We start from the raw sequence: 21,521 nt of genomic DNA on the forward strand, positions 1-21,521 counted from the left end.
GAAGAGAGGAGGAAGGGAGGGAGTGGTGAGATGTGGGGGTTTGGGAGGAGGTCAGCATGAGGGGAGGGGTTCTCGACTTGCATTTGGTAGTGGAACTTGTGAAGAAAGGACGTGTGGGGTGGGGGGGAGTAGTACAGGATTTAATGAAATGGGGCATGTTAATGCAGCATGCGGAGATTGCCAGGATAGGTCCATGTGGGGTGGAGAGGGGAGGGGGCAAGCGTGAGGGGAGGTGGATGGAAGGCAGTGTGATGAGAATGCAGTGCGAAGAAAAGGGAAGGTGGTGTGAGGGGAGGGGAAGTTGAAGGTGGTGTGAGGGGAGGGGAAGGGAAGGCGGCATTGGGGGCGAGTTAGGGAAGACAGCATGAGGAGAGAGAGGAAGGGAAGGGTGACAAAACACGCCCAAACAGCAATGTTTTCTTTTTAACCACCGGATTCTATCGGGTGGGAACATGTAAAACCCATGCTATCTACCTGGCAAAGGCCTGCCTGCATTCACACATGCAGCGACCTTTGCAACCCTCTGGTCGGCTCACTCTGAATCTGATTCGTACATGCTCCCCTGTGGGGAAGGAGTTTTAAATTCAAAACTAAACCGTCAGTCCTTAACAGTCCCCTTAGCAGAGGCGGAGGGGTGGGGAAGCAGGGGGAGGTGGGAGTGGTGGAAGAAACAGTTTGAGGAAATTGGGGGACAGTAGAGGAATAGGGGTGGGAGAGAGTGGGTTGGGATGGGGTGAGAGAGGCAGATGGTTGAGAGGGGGGAGAGAGAGAAGAGGTGGGAGTGGGGAGGGGAGAGTGCCGAGGGGGAAAAGGAGAGAGGAGAGGAGGGGATTCCCGCAGATGTGACACCCAGTTTAATGTCCATCTGAGAGACGGCACACACATTGATGAATACCACTGCCTGTGAAACACGAGGATGACAGTTTATAGCTGGGTCGGGATTCAAACCCAGGCAATCCTGCAGTGATGTGGCGATTCATTGCTTCATAAAAACTCAAAACATTTTTCTACTCATTGTAATTTATTTTGTCTTCCTAACTCCAGAATCGAACCATGTTATCCCTGTTGTAGCTTGAAGAGTGCGCACCATGTGGTTTAACCAAGCACTCCAGCAAAATGGTTGAAGAAACTTATTTAAATGAAACATTTAATTTTTTATTTGTATTTTCTATGCCAAAGTGACGGGTCATATAATGAAAGAAGATCGTACAAAAAGGTGAAATGTGGTGTAAAATAAAATTGCACATTTCCAGTAAGCCTGGTGTTTGTTGCGGCCTGTTCCAAGTTGAGGCATTGTTGAGCAGGCCAAAAAAATAAAATGGCGAATTAAGACCCCGTAGAGAGAGAGAGAGAGAGAGAGAGAGAGAGAGAGAGAGAGAGAGAGAGAGAGAGAGAGAGAGAGAGAGAGAGAGAGAGAGAGAGAGAGAGAGAGAGAGAGGAGGTGTCTGAGGAGGTGTCTTAGGAGTCTGAGGATGCACATGATAAAGGATATAATTAAATAAGGCCATTAATTATCTTTAAAAGGGAGAAAGCATTTCACTTGCTGTAGATGAAACTAAAGCTAGATACCCCCCAAAACAAACAACACCTGCAAATGGCTGCAGTAAAGGCTTGACAAAGCATCATAAAGGAAGATACCAAGAGTTTGGTGATGTCATTGGGTTACAGGCTTGATGCAGCTATTGCATGCTTGGGACATGCAACCGAATACTAACTATTATACTACTTTAATTTACTTTCAGTTAAACTGTTCCAATACTTATGCTTACCTAAAATGGGGGGACTGAACATAAAAATTGCTATTCTTCTACATTGGTAAACTATATTATATGCAGAGAAATGCCAAGAAATAAAAGCTAACCTTTCGTACTCTTGCCTAATATTCATTTTTTGTTATCTAAAATCGAAATTTCTTGAGTATATAGCAATAAAAATAGCTCCATTGGACCTCTATCTTATCTGGGCCTTGGGCTAATGTTGTAACCCAAATTTGGTAGCATTCTGCCTTGTGCGTCTGGAGAAGATTTTTGAAGGAACTTACGCGACCCTCATTTTGACACACTTCCGGTCACGTGATCTGCATGACCTCCACAATTTAACATCCATACCCTGGCCTAATGTTGTCACCCCAATTTTGTAGCATTCTGACTGGTGGGTCTGGAGAAGATTTCTGAAGGAATTTGCATGATTTCCATTTCGACCTACTTCGTCATGTGACCGGAATGAGCTTTGCCATCCCTGTTCCCAGTGGGGGCGGAATCTTACTGCCAAATTTCAGCCAGATTGGTCCAGCGGTTTGGCTGGAGAAGTCGAAGTAGGAGTCGGACGGATGGACGGATGATGCACGTTGATGATACATTATCTGCATTTCCAATTCCAGGTATGCTCATAACAAATTTGACTTCACTGTTCCAATACTTATGGAGGCTACTGTAAATAATCAGATTCTAACAGGCATTCCCTTTGCTGTACATAAGTGCATATAAAAACTGGATAATTGACTCAACTGGCTGCTGAGACCGCTGATGAAACTGAAAGCAATGGACACGACTGCCAGCAAACTAAATGTGCAGATAGAGCATCGACAACTGCTTGGAACATGTCGATTGCTCATCCCAAAGCTGAATAAAATCCGCTGGCCTTCCATATACAAGCAGTGTTAAAAAAAAAAGAAAAAAAAAGGCTCACTTCCGTGGGGCCACCACATCTGGTAAATCCAGTGCTCGTCAGCAAGTTTGGAACGACTGATACTATCGGCACCACGGAACTGTGGACCAGCAGGAATAGTTCAGAGAGAGGTGATGAAAAATAGGACCACTGGACCTGCAGCTTATCTGGGCCCTGGCCTAATGTTTTAACCCAAATTTGGTAGCAATCTGTCTGGAGAAGAAGATTTTTGAACGAATTTACTGTCGGCCATTTTGAGATACTTAAAGTCACTTACCCAGAACGACCTTTGCAATTCCTGTCACCAGTCAGAAATTTTCAGCCAGACAGGTGTATGCCCCGGTTAGAATAGGTGTACCATATCCCTGTGTGTCGTAAGAGGCGACCAGGGTTGCGTCAGGAAGGGCATCCGGCGTAAAAACCTATGCCAAATCATTATGCGGACAACAAAACGAATTTCCATACCGGATCGGTCGAGGCCCGGGTTACCAACGACCGCCACCGGTACCGGTGGTCAGCAGGGTACCAGTGGAAATTGTGCTACTGCTGGGCGAAGGAGGAGAAGGAGACGGGGAAGGCGAGTCCGGAGGCAGCGGGAGAGGGGGAAGGGTAGAAGTGTGGAGGTGAGAGTTGGAACTCTGAATGTTGGGACGATGACTGGCAAAGGGCGAGAGTTGGCTGATATGATGGAGAGAAGAAAGGTGGACATACTGTGTGTACAAGAGACCAAGTGGATGGGGAGTAAGGCGAGGAGCATTGGAGGTGGTTTCAAACTGTTCTACCATGGTGTGGATGGGAGGAGAAATGGTGTCGGGATAATCCTGAAGGAAGATCATGTCAAGAGGGTATTGGAGGTGAGGAGGGTGTCTGACCGAGTGATGAGTGTGAAGTTGGAAATTGAAGGGGTGATGATGAATGTCATCAGTGCATATGCCCCACATATGGGGTGTGAGATGGAATATAAATAAGATTTCTGGAGTGAGTTAGATGAAGTGGTGGAGAGTGTATCCAAAGATGAAAGAGTGGTGATTGGAGCAGATTTCAATGGACATGTTGGGGAAGGGAATAAAGAGGATGAGGAGGTGATGGGGAGGTACGGTCTCAACAAGAGAAATGTGGAAGGGCAAATGGTGGTCGAGTTTGCAAAAATAATGGAAATGGCAGTGGTAAACACATATTTCAAGAAGAAGGAGGAACACAGGGTGACATACAAGAGTGGAGGAAAGTGTACACAGGTGGATTACATCTTAAGTAGGAGATGCAACCTGAAAGAGATTAGTGACTGTAAGGTTGTGGCAGGGGAGAGTGTAGCTCGACAGCATCGATTGGTGGTCTGTAGGATGGCTTTAGAGGTGAGATTGAGGAAGAGAGTGAGGGCTGAACCAAGGACCAGATGGTGGAAGCTGAAGGAGGAAGACTGTTGCGTGAAATTTAGGGAGGAGGTGAGACAAGCGTTGGATGGTGGTAAAGATGGGTGGGATGATTGGGCAACGACAGCAGAAGTTGTGAGGGAGATAGCTAGGAAGGTACTTGGTGTGACATCTGGACAGAGGAAGGAAGATAAGGAGACTTGGTGGTGGAATGAGGAAGTACAGGAAAGTATAAGGAAGAAGGGGTTGGCGAAAAAGAAGTGGGATAGTCAGAGAGATGAAGAAAGTCGGCAGGAGTATAAGGAGTGGCGTCGAAAAGCAAAAAGAGAGGTGGCAAAGGCCAAGGAAAAGGCATATGACGAGCTGTATGAGAAGTTGGATACAAAAGAAGGGGAAAAGGATTTATACCGATTGGCAAGACAGAGGGACCGAGCTGGGAAGGATGTGCTGCAGGTTAGGGTGATAAAGGACGCAAATGGGAATGTGCTGACAAGCGAGGAGAGTGTGTTGAGAAGGTGGATGGAGTACTTTGAGGAGCTGATGAATGAAGAAAATGAGAGAGAGAGAAGGTTGGAAGAGGTGGAGATGGTGAATCTGGAAGTGGGGTGGATCAGTAAGGATGAAGTGAGGACTGCTATGAAGAAGATGAAAAGTGGAAAGGCGGTTGGCCCAGATGGTATACCAGTGGAGGATGGAAGTGCTTAGGAGAGATGGCAGTGGGGTTGTTAACCAGATTGTTTAATAAAGTCTTGGAAAGCGAGAGGATGCCGGAGGAGTGGAGATTAAGTGTACTGGTTCCGATTTTCAAGAATAAGGGTGATGTGCAGAGCTGTGGAAATTACAGAGGGATAAAGTTGTTAAGCCACACCATGAAGTTGTGGGAAAGAGTAGTGGAAGCTCGGTTGAGAGGAGAGGTGATGATCTGTGAGCAGCAATATGGGTTTATGCCAGGAAAGAGCACCACTGATGCAATGTTTGCTTTGAGAATGTTGATGGAGAAGTATAGGGAAGGCTAGAAAGAGTTACATTGTGTGTTTGTGGATTTAGAGAAAGCTTATGATAGGGTGCCAAGAGAGGAGTTGTGGCATTGTATGAGGAAGTCGGGAGTGTTGGAGAAGTATGTGAGGATCGTGCAGGATATGTATGAGGACAGTGTGACAGCGGTGAGGTGTGCGGTAGGAATGACGGACCGGTTTAAGGTAAAAGTGGGATTGCACCAAGGATCGACTCTGAGCCCTTTCCTGTTTGCAATGGTGATGGACAGGTTGACGGACGAGATCAGACTGGAGTCTCCATGGACCATGATGTTCGCGGATGACATCATGATCTGTAGGGAGAGTAGGGAGTAGGCTGAATCGAGCCTTGAGAGGTGGAGGTACGCACTGGAGAGAAGGGGAATGTTAGTCAGTAGGAGTAAGACGGAGTACATGTGCGTAAATGAGAGGGAGGGTGGTGGTATGGTGCAGTTGCAAGGAGTTGAGGTAGGGAAGGTGGATTGGTTTAAATACTTGGGATCAACTGTCCAAAGTAATGGAGAGTGTGGGAGAGAAGTGAAAAAGAGAGTGCAGGCAGGATGGAGTGGGTGGAGAAGAGTTGCAGGAGTGATTTGTGACAGAAGGGTAGCTGCAAAAGTGAAGGGGAAAGTATACAAGACGGTAGTGAGACCAGCTATGTTGTATGGTTTGGAGGCGGTGGCACTAACAAAAAGACAGGAAGCAGAGCTGGAGGTGGCAGAGTTAAAGATGCTGCGATTCTCATTGGGAGTGACGAGGATGGATAGGATAAGAAATGAGTGTATTAGAGGGACAGCGCAGGTCGGACGGTTTGGAGACAAAGTGAGAGAGGCGAGATTGAGATGGTTTGGACATGTGCACAGGAGGGAAACGGAGTATATCGGGAGAAGGATGTTGAAGATGGAGCTGCCAGGCAGGAGGAGAAGAGGCAGGCCAAAGAAGAGGTTCATGGATACGGTGAGGGCGGACATGCGGGTGGTTGGAGTGTCAATGGAAGATGTGGAGGATAGAGCGAAATGGAGACAGTTGGCCGCTGTGGCGACCCCTAACGGGAGCAAGCCGAAAGAGGAAGAAGAAGAAGAAGAGGCCCAGTGGTTTGGCCAGAGCCGTCGAAAAAGGAGATGGACGGACGGTGCGTGATGACAATACCTTATCTGGAATGTAAATTCCACATCAGCTAAAAATACACGAAAAAGAATGTAGAAGCAAGGGGGGCATGAGATAAGAGGGTGGGAGTGAGAAGCACAAAACAGTGTGGAGCAAAGACATGAGGAGAGCTGTGGAAGGGAGAGGGATGGGACGGGGTACACGGGGTAAACAAAATGGACACTACAGGGACTTTCAGGTCCTTATACGACAGGGACTTTCAGGAAGGAAAGCAGGAATTTGAAGGAGGTGGGTTTGGGTGGATTATCGGGGGTAGAAAAGATTGAGGATTTGGATGGGGGGTGATAAAACGTGGTGGTGAAGAGCTGTTTTGAAGGCCTGGAGGGAAGAATGGGATTGAACAGAGTGAGGGAGTTTATGCCAAAGGTGGGAAAAAAGAGAAATGAAAGAGTGAAGGTGAGCAGTGATTCGTGATTTTAGTAGTTTTACCAGAAGGGGGTTGCTGGTGGACCTTGAGCACCCTGCGGAAATATGGTGGGGGGGGGGCGAGACCGGAGAGGAGACGGTAGAAGACAGAGAGCCCACCGACCTGCCTGCAGTGAGAGAGTGAGATGTCCAAAGACTCAGCCTCATCGCGGGAGATGCCAATGATCCAAAATGCCTTGGTTTCTACAGCGTGGAGCCGAGAAAGGTGGGAGGCAGGAGCACCAGCCCAGAGGGGAGAGCAGTACTCCATCAGGCTGTAGACGAAAGCTTTGTAAGTGGTCAGGAGCTCAGGTGGGCCAAGGAAGGACTTTGCATGACAGAGGATTCCCAGTCGGCGAATGGCTTTGGAGGCCAGGTTTGAAATGTGGCTTTCCCAGGAAAGGTCATGGCAGATAATGAGACCAAGAATCTTGAAAGAAAGGACTTCTTCCAGAGGATTGTTGAGAAAGTGGATGGGGGGGGGGTTCTGAAAGGTCCTTTCGAAGAGACATAGTGAGAGTGTGAGATTTGTCCGGATTGAAAGACCTGTTCCACATGTTGGACCAGTTTGTCATTTTACCCAGATCTGCAGTGAGCGAAGAAGCTGCTGCTTGCCGGTCTGAGGGATGACAGATGGTACGGCAGAGGGTGGAGTCATCAGCAAAGATATAAAGAGGATTTTCCTGAGAGTCGGAGAGATCAATAAAGAAAACCAGAAAAAGAACAGGGCCCAGAACGCTCCCTTGAGGAACTCCAGCCTGGACAGGAAGAGGGGATGAAAGAACTCCATTTAGGGCCACACGGTGACTGTGACAGGAGAGGAAGTCTGCGAGCCATGAGTGGAGATGGCCTTGGATACCAGAGGAAGAGAGTTTGGTGAGCAGGGCAGGGTGCCAGACTGTGTCAAAAGCACGCAATATGTCGAGGGATATTGCTCAGATTTCATGTCCGGCATTGAGGACCTCCATCCATTGTTGGGAAAGCAGGAGCAGCGAGTCCAGGGTAGAGTGATCTGGTCTGAAACCAAATTCATGATCAGAAATCAAGCCATTGGAGAAGAGGAAGGATTTAATGTCTGAAGCGATGATGGATTCCATAACTTTGCTGATGATTGGGAGAAGGCTGATTGGTCTGTAGTTGCAGGGATCTGTTTTTGCACCTTTTTTATGCAGGGCAGTGATGTTTGCTGATTTCCAAGCAGATGGCAGATGATCTTGAGCAAATGAGAGGGTGATTCGAACAGAGAGAGGATAAGCCAGCGCGGAGGAACAGGATTTAAGGACATGTGGGCTGATGCCATCAAGACCAGTTGTAGTATCTGACTCGAGGTTTGACAGCAAGCTCTCCACCTTGTCAGGAGTAAAGGGCAAAGAGTCCATTGACAGCTGGGTGTGACTGGGAAAGGTGGGTCGAGAAAGCGATGGGTTTTGGACACAAGATTTAAAATCAAACATGGAGATTAGGCATTCTGCCTTTTCATGTGCAGTGTCAGCTGTGTGGCCATTTCAGGTAAGGTAGAGGATGGAGGGGGAACATACTCCAGAAACAGACTTGACTGGATGCCACCAGGATTTTGAGGACGGATACAGGTAGTGGTATGGTGAAGAATGGAGTGGGCTGGGGGAGATACAACATTTGAGGGGTTGGAAAGAGGGGGAAATGTGCTGAGAGGAAAGAAAGAGCATGTTTGAGTGAAATGTTGAGTGTACTGATTGAGAGAGGGAGATATCTGTTAGGTTCGAATGGAACCCACAGATGTTGGAACCCCACACAGTGAGGAGGAGCTGATACAAAAAAATATCATCAATATAATCAATAAAGCTACGGATAATGGTAATGTACGTGAAAAAGCAGAGTGCGTGGATGATCCGGGTATATCGGCCATCATTGTGGCGTGTTCAGTTGACGATGGTTCAGAATGAGTGCACGAAGCGAGGAAATGTACTCTGCGAGTACGTTTCTGGTTTCCTGTGTATTTGATGATCTATTTCATCCTTGCTCACAAGACGTGTGCCATTGGCTCCTTGAGTCCAATGTCCGGCATTTCCATGCATCTTTGAAATCAAAGGGTAGTATTACATCATGTGTAGAATGAGACGTCATCACCAGTGATGACATCCTTTGGAGTTGAGGAGATACTGCGGTGCAGGACCTCAGCTGCACTGCTAGTTGTACTCCTGGAGGCACTGGCACACCCATGGGAGGGCTCGGGGCTCGAACCCCCCCTTTATTGGCTCAAGACTGTGATTTGTGCTCTTACACTCTCACCCCGTTGCCTTGAAATTTTGTACTTCTGCTACTTACTGATTTAGCAGGTAACCTTATCTCCTCCTCCCTCCCCCACCCACCCAGGAAGGAATATCCTGGTCGCACCCACCCCTGCCTGGAGGTGATAAGTGTGGGTATCATTTCCACCCTCCAGAAAGGGATTGAGGCACAAGGTTAGTCTATTTATTATGTCTGCTCAGGGTAAGTGTTTCCACTATATTTGCATACGTACTAAATGTATAGTTTCCAAAAAAAGTTCGTCTTTTTGAATCCGTAAATTTTCGAAAATCGAGGCTCATGAAGTGCCTCGGTCTTGATCCGCCTATTTTAATCCTCCCCTTTATATTCAGGAACCATCTATTTATAAGGTATGCAAATTTGGCGCAATTTTTTTTCTTCCATGCCCCTCTCCCCACATCTCCATCATCCTCTCCTTCCAATCAACTTCATACGGACCAGAAAAAAAACCCTCTCAATTTAGCGCATCTTGCGTACATAATAAATAGATATCAACGTACCTGCGAAACACCTGTAAATACCTTCACGACCACCATTTGACCGGTGCGCAAACTTGGTGGTTACACCCGGTCACTGACTTTGTAAGAGACCCGATCGCAGGGAAGATCGTGGTGTCTACTCGCGGTCACAACCACTTGGGTGGTGTCGACATTCTGACCATGATGCAGACACGAGTGCTCCAAACGACCTGACGATTCTGGACACCTTGGGACGGAGTGATGGACCATATGATGTGAAAGTGAAACGATGGTTTCCCGCGCAATCTTCGTCTGCGGTCGAGGGTCCTCCTGCTCCTTCCTTTCACTCTTTGCAGAGGAGGAGAAGTGTCTTGGAGGGAGGAGTGATGTGATGATGTGAGGGTGTGCTTTGGCAGCAGCTGATGGGTCAATAAGGAGGAGGAGACTCGAGGAAAGGGAGGAGAGGAGGACTCGGGGAGAGGGAGGAGGAGACGTGCTCGATCCGCGGGACGAACACGCCCGAAAAGGGACGCGGAAAGATTATCGGCGAAGAGCCGTCCCGAGTAGAGCGAGGTGACCGAGAAAGGAACGATGTTGGATCCATCGTCGAGCGAGGAAGAGTCTGACGACGCTCGTGAGAATGAACACTCCTCGGCGGCTCCGCGGTCAGCAGCGTCCTCGGCAAGACTGGTCCCGCCGCAGTCCGGAGCCGCCTTTGCTGCTGCTCCGGGAGGTCGAGCTGGACAGAACATCACCGGCTCGGGTCCTCTTCCTGGGGTCTCCGCTGTGAGTCCGGGATGTGCGTCCCCAGCGGAGCCGGAGAGCCCGGCGGGTGAACCGGACGATTCTCATCGAACGCAGGACGAGCACAAGCGGCGTCTCCAGCTGTACGTGTTCGTGCTGCGGTGCGTGGCGTACCCGTTCAACGCACGTCAACCCACGGACATGGCGCGCAGGCAGCTCAAGGTGGGTCCATCCTGCGCTCCGCACCGGTAATGCACCAACAGGGACCATTATCGGCACACACTCTCTACACCGGGGCGCGCATCACCCCCTGTACACCGGGACCGTGCGGCACCCCCTACATCGGGACCGTGCGGCACCCCCTATACACCGGGACTGTGCGGCACCCCCTACACCGGGACCGTGCGGCACCCCCTCTACACCGGGACCGTGCGGCACCCCCTCTACACCGGGACCGTGCGGCACCCCCTCTACACCGGGACCGTGCGGCACCCCTCTACACCGGGACCGTGCGGAACCCCCTACACCGGGACCGTGCGGCACCCCTCTACACCGGGACCGCGCAACACTCTCTCTCTACACCAGAACCGTGCGGCACCCCCTGTCTACACCGGGACTGTGCAGCACCCCCTCCACACCAGGACTGCGCAGCACCCTCTCTACACCGGGACCGTGCGGCACCCCCTACACCGGGACCGTGCGGCACCCCCTCTACACCGGGACCGTGCGGCACCCCCTCTACACCGGGACCGTGCGGCACCCCCTCTACACCGGGACCGTGCGGCACCCCCTACACCGGGACCGTGCGGCACTCTCTCTACACCGGGACTGTGCGGCACCCTCTACACCGGGACCGCGCAACACTCTCTCTCTACACCAGAACCGTGCGGCACCCCCTGTCTACACCGGGACTGTGCAGCACCCCCTGTCTACACCGGGACTGTGCAGCACCCCCTCCACACCAGGACCGCGCGGCACCCTCTCTACACCGGGACTGTGCGGCACCCCCTACACCGGGACCGTGCGGCACCCCCTCTACACCGGGACTGTGCGGCACCCCCTACACCGGGACCGTGCGGCACCCCCTCTACACCAGGACCGCGCAGCACCCTCTCTACACCGGGACCGCGCGGCACCCTCTCTACACCGGAACAGTGCGGCCCTCTCTCTCTCTCTCTCTCTCTCTCTCTCTCTCTCTCTCTCTCTCTCTCTCTCTCTCTCTCTCTCTCTCTCGAGACCAGAACCGTGCGGCACCCCCTCTCTGCACCGGAACCGTGCGGCACCCCCTCGACAACGGAACCGTGCGGCACCCCCTCTCTGCACCGGAACCGTGCGGGACCCTCTCTCTACACCGGAACCGTGCGGCATCCTCTCTCTACACCGGAACCGTGTGGCACCCTCTCTCGACACCGGAACAGCGCGGCGCCCTCTCTCTACACCGGAACCGTGTGGCATCCTCTCTCGACACCGGAACTGTGTGGAATCCTCTCTCTACACCGGAACCGTGTGGCATCCTCTCTCGACACCGGAACAGCGCGGCATCCTCTCTCTACACCGGAACCGTGTGGCACCCTCTCTCGACACCGGAACAGCGCGGCGCCTTCTCTCTGCTCCGGAACCACGCGGCTCCCTCTCTCTGCTCCGCGACTGTGCGGCACTCTCTCTACACCGGAACAGCGCGGCACCCCCTCTCTACGCCGGGACCACGCAGCACCCCCTCTCTGCTGCGGGACCTGCACAGCGCTCTCTCTCTCTCTGCACTGGAACCATACACATCCTCTCTCTGCATCGGAATCACGCGGCACCCTCTTTCTGCAGCGGAACCATGCGGCACCCTCTCTCTGCACCGGAACTGTGCGGCACCCTCTCTCTGCACCGGAACCGCGCGGTGCCCCCTCTCTGCTCCGGGACCGCGCGGCGCCCTCTCTCTGCTCCGCGACCGCGCGCCGCCCCCTCTCTGCTCCAGAACCACACAGCGTCCTCTCTACACCGGAACCACGCGGCATCCTCTCTCTGGGCCGGGACCGCGCGGCGAACTCTCTTTGCTTGACAGCAAGCAAGACCGCATGGCACCCTCTCTCTGAACCGGGAAATGCGTGGCACCCCCTCTCTGCGCCGGAAATCGCGCGGAATCCTCTCTACACCGCAACCGCACGGCACCCTCTCTCTGCGCCGGGACTGCGCGGAGCCCTCTCTCTGGGCAGGAACTGCGCGGCGTCCTCTCTCTGCTCCGGGACCGCGCGGTGCCCTCTCTCTGCTCCATGACCGCGCGGCGCCCACTCTCCGCTCTGGGACCGCGCGGCACCCTCTCTCTGTGCCGGAACCGTGCGGCACCCTCTCTCTGTGCCGGGACTGCGTGGCGCCCTCTCTCTGTGCAGGAACCGCGCGGCGTCCTCTCTCTGCTCCGGGACCGCGCGGTGTCCTCTCTCTGCTCCGGGACCGCGCGGTGTCCTCTCTCTGCTCCAGGACCGCGCGGCGCCCTCTCTCCGCTCTGGGACTGCGCTGCACCCTCTCTCTGTGCCGGGACCACGCGGCACCCTCTCTCTGTGCCGGGACCGCGCGGCACCCTCTCTCTGTGCCGGGACCATGCAGCACCCTCTCTCTGTGCCGGGACCGCGCGGCACCCTCTCTCTGTGCCGGGACCGCGCGGCACCCTCTCTCTGTGCCGGGACCGCGCGGCACCCTCTCTCTGTGCCGGGACCGCGCGGCACCCTCTCTCTGTGCCGGGACCGCGCGGCACCCTCTCTCTGTGCCGGGACCGCGCGGCACCCTCTCTCTGTGCCGGGACCGCGCGGCACCCTCTCTCTGTGCCGGGACCGCGCGGCACCCTCTCTCTGTGCCGGGACCGCGCGGCACCCTCTCTCTGTGCCGGGACCACATGGCATCCTCTCTCTGCGCCGGGACTGCGCGGCATCCTCTCTCGCTCCATTGCCGCGTGGCGCCCTCTCTCTGCGCCAGGACCGCACGGCACCCTCTCTCTGCGCCGGGACTGCGTGGCACCCTCTCTCTGCTCCGGGACCGCGCGGCATCCTCTCTCTGTGCCGGAACCGCGCGGCATCCTCTCTCTGCTCCGGGACCGCGTGGCGCCCTCTCTCTGTGCCGGGACGCACTGCATCCTCCCCGTGTCCTCCCTCTGCGTGGGGACCACACGGCACCCTCCTTCGTGTCCTCCCTCTGCTCTGGGACCTCACGGCATCCTCCCTCGTGTCCTCCCTCTGCTCTGTGACCTCACGGCATCCTCCCTCGTGCCCTCCCTCTGCGCCGGGACCGTATGGCATAATTTGTTGTTTACCTCGACCACTGAGCATCATGTCTCATTATCACCTGACGTACACACTGCACACTTAACGTCCTTGTGCTGCTTTACCAGGAGCTAGTGCTTGCAGGTTTCCCCCTCTGCCCCCTCCGAGCACCGTTCTACATTGTCAGTGCCACCTAAGTTCATATTGGTTTTATCTCAAAACTCTCGATCGTTTCTCTTGAAGGGACATCTTGGTGCCTTTGTTTCTTTATGTTGATTTGATCCCCCTTTACATCCCTTCTCCCAATGTTTTATCCTTATTGTGGTGTATATTTCTGTATTTCAGGTGCATCCTGTTGTGGTGAAACGTAATGGAACTTTGCACGTGTAATTGTGCCGATTGTTGGTCATATTGTTCTTGATGTGCAGCATAATGATGCTTTGTGGGTAAGAGTGCATGCCTTGATGTGTCATGGTGCTGATGATTGGTAAATATTGGTCCTGAGTGTGGATAATCGTGCTGTTGACTTGTCATGGTGTTGATGACCTTACATATTGTTGTTGTGTAGTGATGCTGTTGATGTCGAATGGGGCATTATCAAGGGTGGTTCAAACGTCTGGAATCATTGAAAATATATTTTTAATTTTATTAAGATTTCGTAAGTATATTGATGACTTCCGTCATCTGTTTGTGTGTGTGTGTTTGTTTGTAGGCACGATAACTCGAGAACGGAAGAAGCTACCAATGTCAAATTACACCACGTGATTCAGGAGGGTGATGGCTAGTGCTGATTAGATTTTGGTCAAAATTGGTCAAAGGTCAAGGTCACAGTGAGGTCAAACATTCGATTTTTTGATGGTTTGGTACAGAATCATCGTGGAAACTTCTGGTTTGCGTCGCTACCTTCTCTAGAGACAGCTTTTATTAGACAAGGTCAGAGGTCAAGTTGACGATTTCGTAAGTACCAGTCTATGACTGCTTGTTTATTCATTTTTGAGTCTCTACCTTTGAGGTGGATTGGACATCACGGACCAATAGAATGGACCGACACCCCCCCCCCCTTTAGTCCAGATTTTAACCACAAGACTTTTATTTCGAGTCACATGAAATTGGTGGTTTATACCACGGGACCACGTCGTGTTGAAGATCTAAAGGATGAAATCGGAAAGGAATGTGCTAAAATCGGTGTCAGTGTTCAAATATACCTCCCTCCAAGAATTGGTATGTGTATCTCTGTTTATGTCTCTGTCTCTGTCTCTCGTTTCCTGAGCAAGGGATATACTGGGTGGTTTGCCATTGCCTTCCCAGCAGTGGTCAGCGCACGAACTTGTAATATGTTCAGGGTGCTGGCGATTGCTCGCCTACTCTTTGCGAAGGAGACAGTGGGGTCTTTAATGTCAACCAACTAATGCCAGCAGCTGAGATGCTCAGGTTAACAGCGAAGGGAGGGCACACACACTGATGAATCTCCCTGTCTGTGAACCATCGGGATGACTGTTTATATCTGGGTCGGGATTCAAACACAGGCTCGTCGGCTTCGAGGCGAGCGTTTGCACTTATCAGGCCTTGGCCATCCTCACAGCCTTATGCACGTCAGTGGCTTACAATTAGAGGGATTAAAAAAAATTAAATTGTAATATATATATATATATATATAGAAAAATATATATATATATATATATATATATATATATATATATATATATATATATATATATATATATATATATATATATATATATATATGTATATATACAGCTCTGGGAAAAAAATAAGAGACCACTCCAAAATTTTTTTTAAATCAGCATCTCTACATGTATGGCAGCCATTCCATTCCAGTGTCTGTTGAATTCCAACACAGGCACACCTCATTCTACTTCGTGAGGTACTGATAGGTGATCATCTGAATCAAATCTTATTTAACAAGGAAAAGTAGAAAAACCACTGCTGTGGTCATCACTATCGTCTTGGAATAGGACCAGTCGGATGGCAAAAACAGTGCTAGTAGTACCTCAAAAGTAATTGGAATCAAAAAAATAACTATTGACCATCCCAAAAGAGTTGAAAAGAAAAGTTTTGAGTGAGGAAAAGAAGGGTTCAATTCTGGCTTTACTGGCAGAGGGATACAGTGAGCGTTACGTTGCTTCCATCCTTAGAATTTCAAAGTCAGCAGATCAGAAGAACAAGGTCAAGCAGCAGACATTGGGGACAACAAAGCTACAGACTGGCAGAGGGCGAAAACGACTTTCCACTGACCGGGATGACCACCAACTCATTCGAATGTCACTCAACAACCGTAGGATGACATCAAGTAACCTACAAAAAGAATGGCAAACGGCAGCTTGGGTGAAGGGCACGGCGAGTACGGTTCAAAACAGGCTCCTCGGGGCAGGGCTGAAGTCGTGCAAAGCTAGAAAAAAGCCCTTCATCAATGAGAAGCAAAGAAGAGTCAGGCTGAGGTTTGCAAAAGACCATAAGGATTGGACCACAGTAAAAATGGAGCAAAAATCTTCACAAACCGACACCGCTCTGCTCTGCTGTCAACCCTAACAGCTTGCAACAACGTCTGCACCAGGGGTCTTGTGGAGCACCAGTGGAGGACTGGAGTAAGGTCATCTTCTCTGATGAGTCCAATTTTCAGCTTTGCCCAACACCTGGTCGTCTAATGGTGAGACGGAGACCTGGAGAGGCCGACAAGCCATGGTGTCTCGCACCCACTGTGAAATTTGGTGGAGGATCGGTGATGATCTGGGGGTGCTTCAGCAAGGCTGGAATCGGGCAGATTTGTCTTTGTGAAGGACTCGTGAATCAAGCCACGTACAAGGTTGGCCTGGAAGAACACTTGCTTCCTTCTGCTCTGACAATGTTCCCCAACTCTGAGGATTGGTTTTTTCCAGCAGGACAATGCTCCATGCCACACAGCCAGGTCAATCAAGGTGTGGATGGAGGACCTTCAGATCAAGACCCTGTAATGGCCAGCCCAATCTCCAGACCTGAACCCCATTCCATCCATCCACTGGGACCATACTCTGTGCAGAGTGTTGGTGCTGCCTAAGCAGTCTCCTTGGCTATTGGGCACAATCCTGGACGGGTCGCCACTCCGACACAGGATACCAGCATGCTGGCACTCATTTTGCCGACCTCGGAAGGATGACAGGCAGAGTCAACCCCACCTGGTATTAATTCAACAGCCGAGTGGGATTTGAACTCGGGATCCTCGGATCCTAAGCCCACCACCCTAACCATTAAGCCAACACCCGGCACCAAATGAACCCCATTGAAAACCTGTCAAATGTGATCAAGAGGAAGATAGATGGTCACAAGCCATCAAACAAAGATGAGCTGCTTGAATTTTTGCACCAGGAGTGGCATAAAGTCACCCAACAGCAATGTGAATGACTGGTGGAGAGCATGCCAAGACGCATGAAAGCTGTGATTGAAAATCAGGGTTATTCCACAAAATATTGATTTCTGAACTCTTCCGAAGTTAAAACATTAGTATTATGTTGTTTAACCAGAGAGTTGGTGTCAAAGCCACCCAATGCTCGCCTGTTCATACATTTATCGTTTTTAAAAGACTCGTTTAATAATTAATATTTTTTATAAAGCATTGCAGTGAAGTCTGATCCAAATAATTTTAAAGCAATATATGTATTTGTATATTGTAATCAGTAAACTAGTACACATTAAATGAATGGCAAGCATCTAGTATAAACAGGCGAGCATTGGGTGGCTTTGACACCATCTTATATTGAAATTAAATTTTTTTTTGAATCATTTGTTAATTTCAACTTCACCACATCAATAATATACCCCAAAGGAACCTCCATGCCAAATATCAGCATCCTAGTACACATATTAAATGAATGGCAAGCTTCTAAATAACCTGCACCAAAAATTTTAACGTTGATGTGCTACAAAAAAGTTAAGTTCAAAACAGGTCAAAATTTAAAACATTTGAAATTATTTTTTAATTTAAACTTCAATACATCAATAATATACCCCAGAGGAACCTCCATGCCAAATATCAGCATCCTAGTACACATATTAAATGAATGGCAAGCTTCTAAATAACTTGCACCAAAAACTTTAACATTTTCACACTGACGCTCACGCCGGGGGTATCGCTGTAGCTCTCTGTTCTTCGAACAGGCGAGCAAAAAATGAATATGAACTTGTTTTGTTTGTTTTATTTGAGGTCTGAAAACACTGAATCTTTGTTGTTATTTTGAACAATTGTCATTTTCTGTAAATAAATGCTCTAAATGACAATATTTTTATTTGGAATTTGGGAGAAATGTTGTCAGTAGTTTATAGAATAAAACAAAAATGTTCATTTTACTCAAACACATACCTATAAATAGTAAAACCAGAAAAACTGTTAATTTTGCAGTGGTCTCTTAATTTTTTTCCAGAGCTGGTATATAATATGTCTGTGCAGCCCATGTCCAGAATCACAAGCATATTCACCTTAACTGTTGGATTCGCTATATATGCTAGATATCCCTTATTGTCGGGTTTTCCGTGTGTGTGTGTGTGTGTGTGTGTGTGTGTGTGTGTGTGTGTGTGTGTGTGTGTGTGTGTGTGTGTGTGTGTGTGTGTGTGTGTGTGTGTGTGTGTGTGTGTGTGTGTGTGTGTGTGTGTGTGTCTGCAATGCGAGGCTCCACAGCACGAACCAGCCAACCGATTTCGATGAAACTTTGCCAACAGGTGCCATATTGGGTGGGAATGTGCACGTTTGAATTTCGTTGCCCAGCAACCACCCGTTTCTGTGCAGCGGCCGAAAAACCGCGTACAGTATTTTCCATACTTGTCCTTCAGTTTTGAATGTAGAGAAACGAGACTTCGGAATTAAACACTTCGAGATATTTAGAAAATTTTGCTTGAGCCGATTTTTGATTGAGTTTTTATTTTTCAAATGGTAGTCCTTCAAAAATCGGGTGTCTATTTCCCGTCATTTTTTATGAGGAGCTTAGGAAAGTGGGCGGAGCTTAGGGAAAGTGGACGTGGTTGATGAAAAGTGGGAGTGGTGTAGGAAAGTGGGCATGGCTTATGGAAAATATTGGGTGGCTCAGGAGGTGTGGTCAAACAAGAGCATTGAGAGAAGTTTATCGGGTTTTCCGTGTGTGTGTGTGTGTGTGTGTGTGTGTGTGTGTGTGTGTGTGTGTGTGTGTGTGTGTGTGTGTGTGTGTGTGTGTGTGTGTGTGTGTGTCTCTGCAACGCGAGGCTCCACAGCACAAACCAGCAAACTGATTATTTTTCAAATGGTTGTCCTTCAAAAATAGGGTGTCTATTTACCGTCATTTTTTATGAGGAGTGCCAGTTGGCAAAATACACAATAGGAAAAATCTTGCCAGGCAGAGGAACAATTGTATGTGAACCAATACGTCTTGGCAATGAATCTTCGTCGGTGGATCTGTCAGAATGAAAAGCATCGTATCCAGCGTTTCGATCCTAGCAAATCCCTCGTCGCCTAACGGCTTGTTCATTATCTTGTCAAAACGAAGTTTTTGCAAGATATGTGTGTCAGCTTGTATGTTTTTTTATTTTTTATTTTTTTGTTTGTCTGTAATCACGTATAAAAAATTCTGCAGAGCACAGTTATCATTGGGAATTTTTGTAACTTCGCATATCAGAGGCTTATAGAGGTCCCTTTCAGCGCACAAAATTTTGAAGGTCAAGGTCAAAGGTCAAGGTCACTTTGTCGCAAATCAGGGGAGTCGACGAAACCCTTATTTTTTGAGTAATTTTCATCGGATCATCTTCAAACTTGATGGGAATATAGTTCATGGTCTGGCGCTCAGCTGATTAATTTTTGGTGGCAATTGGCCTTGACCTTCATATGTTTTTTTATTTTTATTTTTTGTCTGTAATCACGTATAAATCACTCTGCAGAGCACAGTTATCATTGGAAATTTTTGTAACTTCGCATATCAGAGGCCTATAGAGGTCCCTTTCAGTGCATAAAATTTTGAAGGTCAAGGTCAAGGTCACTTTGTCGGTCGACGAAACCCTTATTTTTTGAGTAATTTTAATCGAATCGTCTCCAAACTTTATGGGAATGTAGTATATGGTCTGGCGCTCAGCTGATTAGTTTTTGGTGGCGATTGGCCTTGACCTTCTTGATTAGTGCCTGAGGTCAAACATATTTGACCCCAAGGTCAAATTTTCAAGTTTTAGGAACCATATCGTGTAGTACCTCAAATTGAACACCTCAATGAGTGCTTTCTAGATATGTCAAGCTTGAGACATTATGACGTCATTTGGTGATGCTATGAGGCAAACGCATATTTTTCATGGTTACTCTGTAGAACGATTCTCATCGGAATCTCTCGTAGGCAGATATTCCTCAAGGAGTCGCTCCTGGTGGATAGCAGCTCTGTTCTCCTCAGTGTGACCTTAAAGAAGTCACACGTGGTCACCTTTTGGCAAGATACGGGTCACCCTGTGGGTGACATTGGTTTTTTTTTATTGTTCCTTGTAATCCCAATAACAGTTCAACACTTGCACTGTGAGGTAGTCAGTCTTGGTTTCGGGTAGATTTGGGGTCTTGGGTAGATTTTGGGTTCGAAGCCCATGGTTTAATTCATCTCTTCAATGATGGTGAGCTCACTTGTTGAGTGAATGGCTTTGGTGGCAAGCTCTCTGCTTGAGTGGTATTGGTGGTGAACTTGCTGGTTGAGTGAGTGGTTTTGGCGGTGAGCTCGCTGGTCGAGTCAATGGCTTTGATGGTGAGCTTGCTGGTTGAGTGAGTAGTTTTGGTGGTGAGCTCATTCGTTGAGTGGTTTCAGTGGTGAGCTCACTGGTCGAGTGGTTTTGGTGGTGTGCTCCATGGTTGAGTGGTTTTGGTGGTGTGCTCCATGGTTGAGTGGTTTTAGTGGTGAGCTCACTGGTTGCGTGGTTTTGGTGGTGAGCTCGCTGGTTGAGTGGTTTTGGTGGTGAGCTAGCTGGTCGAGTGGTATTGTTGGTGAGCTCGCTGGTCGAGTGGTATTGTTGGTGAGCTCGCTGGTCGAGCCGCATTGTTGGTGAGCTTGCTGGGTGAGTGTTTTTGGTGGTAAGCTCGCTGGTCGAGTGGTTTTGGTGGTGAGCTAGCTGGTCGAGTGGTATTGTTGGTGAGCTCGCTGGTCGAGCCGCATTGTTGGTGAGCTTGCTGGGTGAGTGTTTTTGGTGGTAAGCTCGCTGGTCGAGTGGTTTTGGTGGTGAGCTCGCTAGTCGAGCGGCATTGTTGGTGAGCTCGCTGGTTGAGTGGTTTTGGTGGTGAGCTAGCTGGTCGAGTGGTATTGTTGGTGAGCTCGCTGGTCGTGCGGCATTGTTGGTGAGCTCGCTGGTTGAGTGGTTTTGGTGGTGAGCTTGCTGGTCGAGTGGTATTGGTGAGCTCGCTGGTCAAGTGGCATTGTTGGTGAGCTCGCTGGTCAAGTGCTTTTGGTGGTGAGCTCGCTGGTTGAGTAGTTTTGGTGGTGAGCCAACTCGAGTGGTGTTGGTGGTGAGCTAGCTGGTCAAGTGGTTTTGGTGGTGAACAAGCTGGTCGAGTGGTTTTGGTGGTGAGCTCGCTGGTCAAGCGGCATTGTTGGTGAGCTCGCTGGTTCAGTAGTTTTGGTGGTGAGCCAACTCGTTGAGTGGTGTTGGTGGTGAGCTAGCTGGTCAAGTGGTTTTGGTGGTGAGCTCGCTGGTCGAGTGGTTTTGGTGGTGAGCTTGTTTGGTGAGTGGTTTTGGTGGTGTGCTCGCTGGTTCAGTGGCTTTGGTGGTGAGCTCGCTGGTTGAGTGGTTTTGGTGGTGAGCTCACTGGTTGAGTGGTTTTGGTGGTGAGCTTGTTTGGTGAGTGGTTTTGGTGGTGTGCTTGCTGGTTGAGTGGTTTTGGTGGTGAGCTCACTGGTTGAGTGGTTTTGGTGGTGAGCTCACTGGTTGAGTGGTTTTGGTGGTGAGCTCGCTGGTTGAGTGGTTTTGGTGGTGAGCTCACTGGTTGAGTGGTTTTGGTGGTGAGCTTGCTGGGTGAGTGGTATTGGTGGTGAGCTTGTTGGGTGAGTGAATGGCTTTGAGGGTGAGCTCGCTGGTCGAGTGGTTTTGGTGGTGATCCTGCAGCATGTTTGGGAAAGAGATATTCAGAGATTCATCAAAGGACTTTTTCATAAAATTTATGAAAAGAAAAGATGAGAGCTCTTTGGGTAATTA

The 21,521-nt window shown here is 49.6% G+C and overlaps 1 protein-coding gene and 1 long non-coding RNA gene across 5 annotated transcripts in view; one reads left to right on the forward strand and one right to left on the reverse strand.

Annotated features, from left to right (window-relative positions):
- Window positions 1–9,884, reverse strand: part of LOC147008805 (uncharacterized) — a 119,356-nt gene extending 109,472 nt beyond the window's left edge. Inside the window, exon 1 of the long non-coding RNA XR_015053214.1 lies at window positions 9,409–9,884. This is a non-coding gene — a long non-coding RNA (uncharacterized LOC147008805). The remainder of the gene's footprint in view (window positions 1–9,408) is intronic.
- The window catches only part of CADPS (calcium dependent secretion activator), a 330,035-nt gene continuing 318,339 nt past the window's right edge, over window positions 9,826–21,521 (forward strand). For 3 of the 4 annotated variants that reach the window (XM_085863819.1, XM_085863822.1, XM_085863820.1), the window contains exon 1: window positions 9,827–10,332. In XM_085863819.1, the coding sequence (XP_085719945.1) occupies window positions 9,958–10,332 (375 nt within the window). In that variant the 5' untranslated portion in view covers window positions 9,827–9,957. Of the gene's footprint in view, window positions 10,333–21,521 lie in introns of all 4 variants that reach the window. The other variant, XM_085863821.1, reaches the window with a different exon arrangement.

This window comes from Eptatretus burgeri, chromosome 18 (genome assembly GCF_056783735.1).
Source record: "Eptatretus burgeri isolate ZD-2024b chromosome 18, Ebu_testis_v1, whole genome shotgun sequence".
NCBI lineage: Eukaryota > Metazoa > Chordata > Myxini > Myxiniformes > Myxinidae > Eptatretus > Eptatretus burgeri.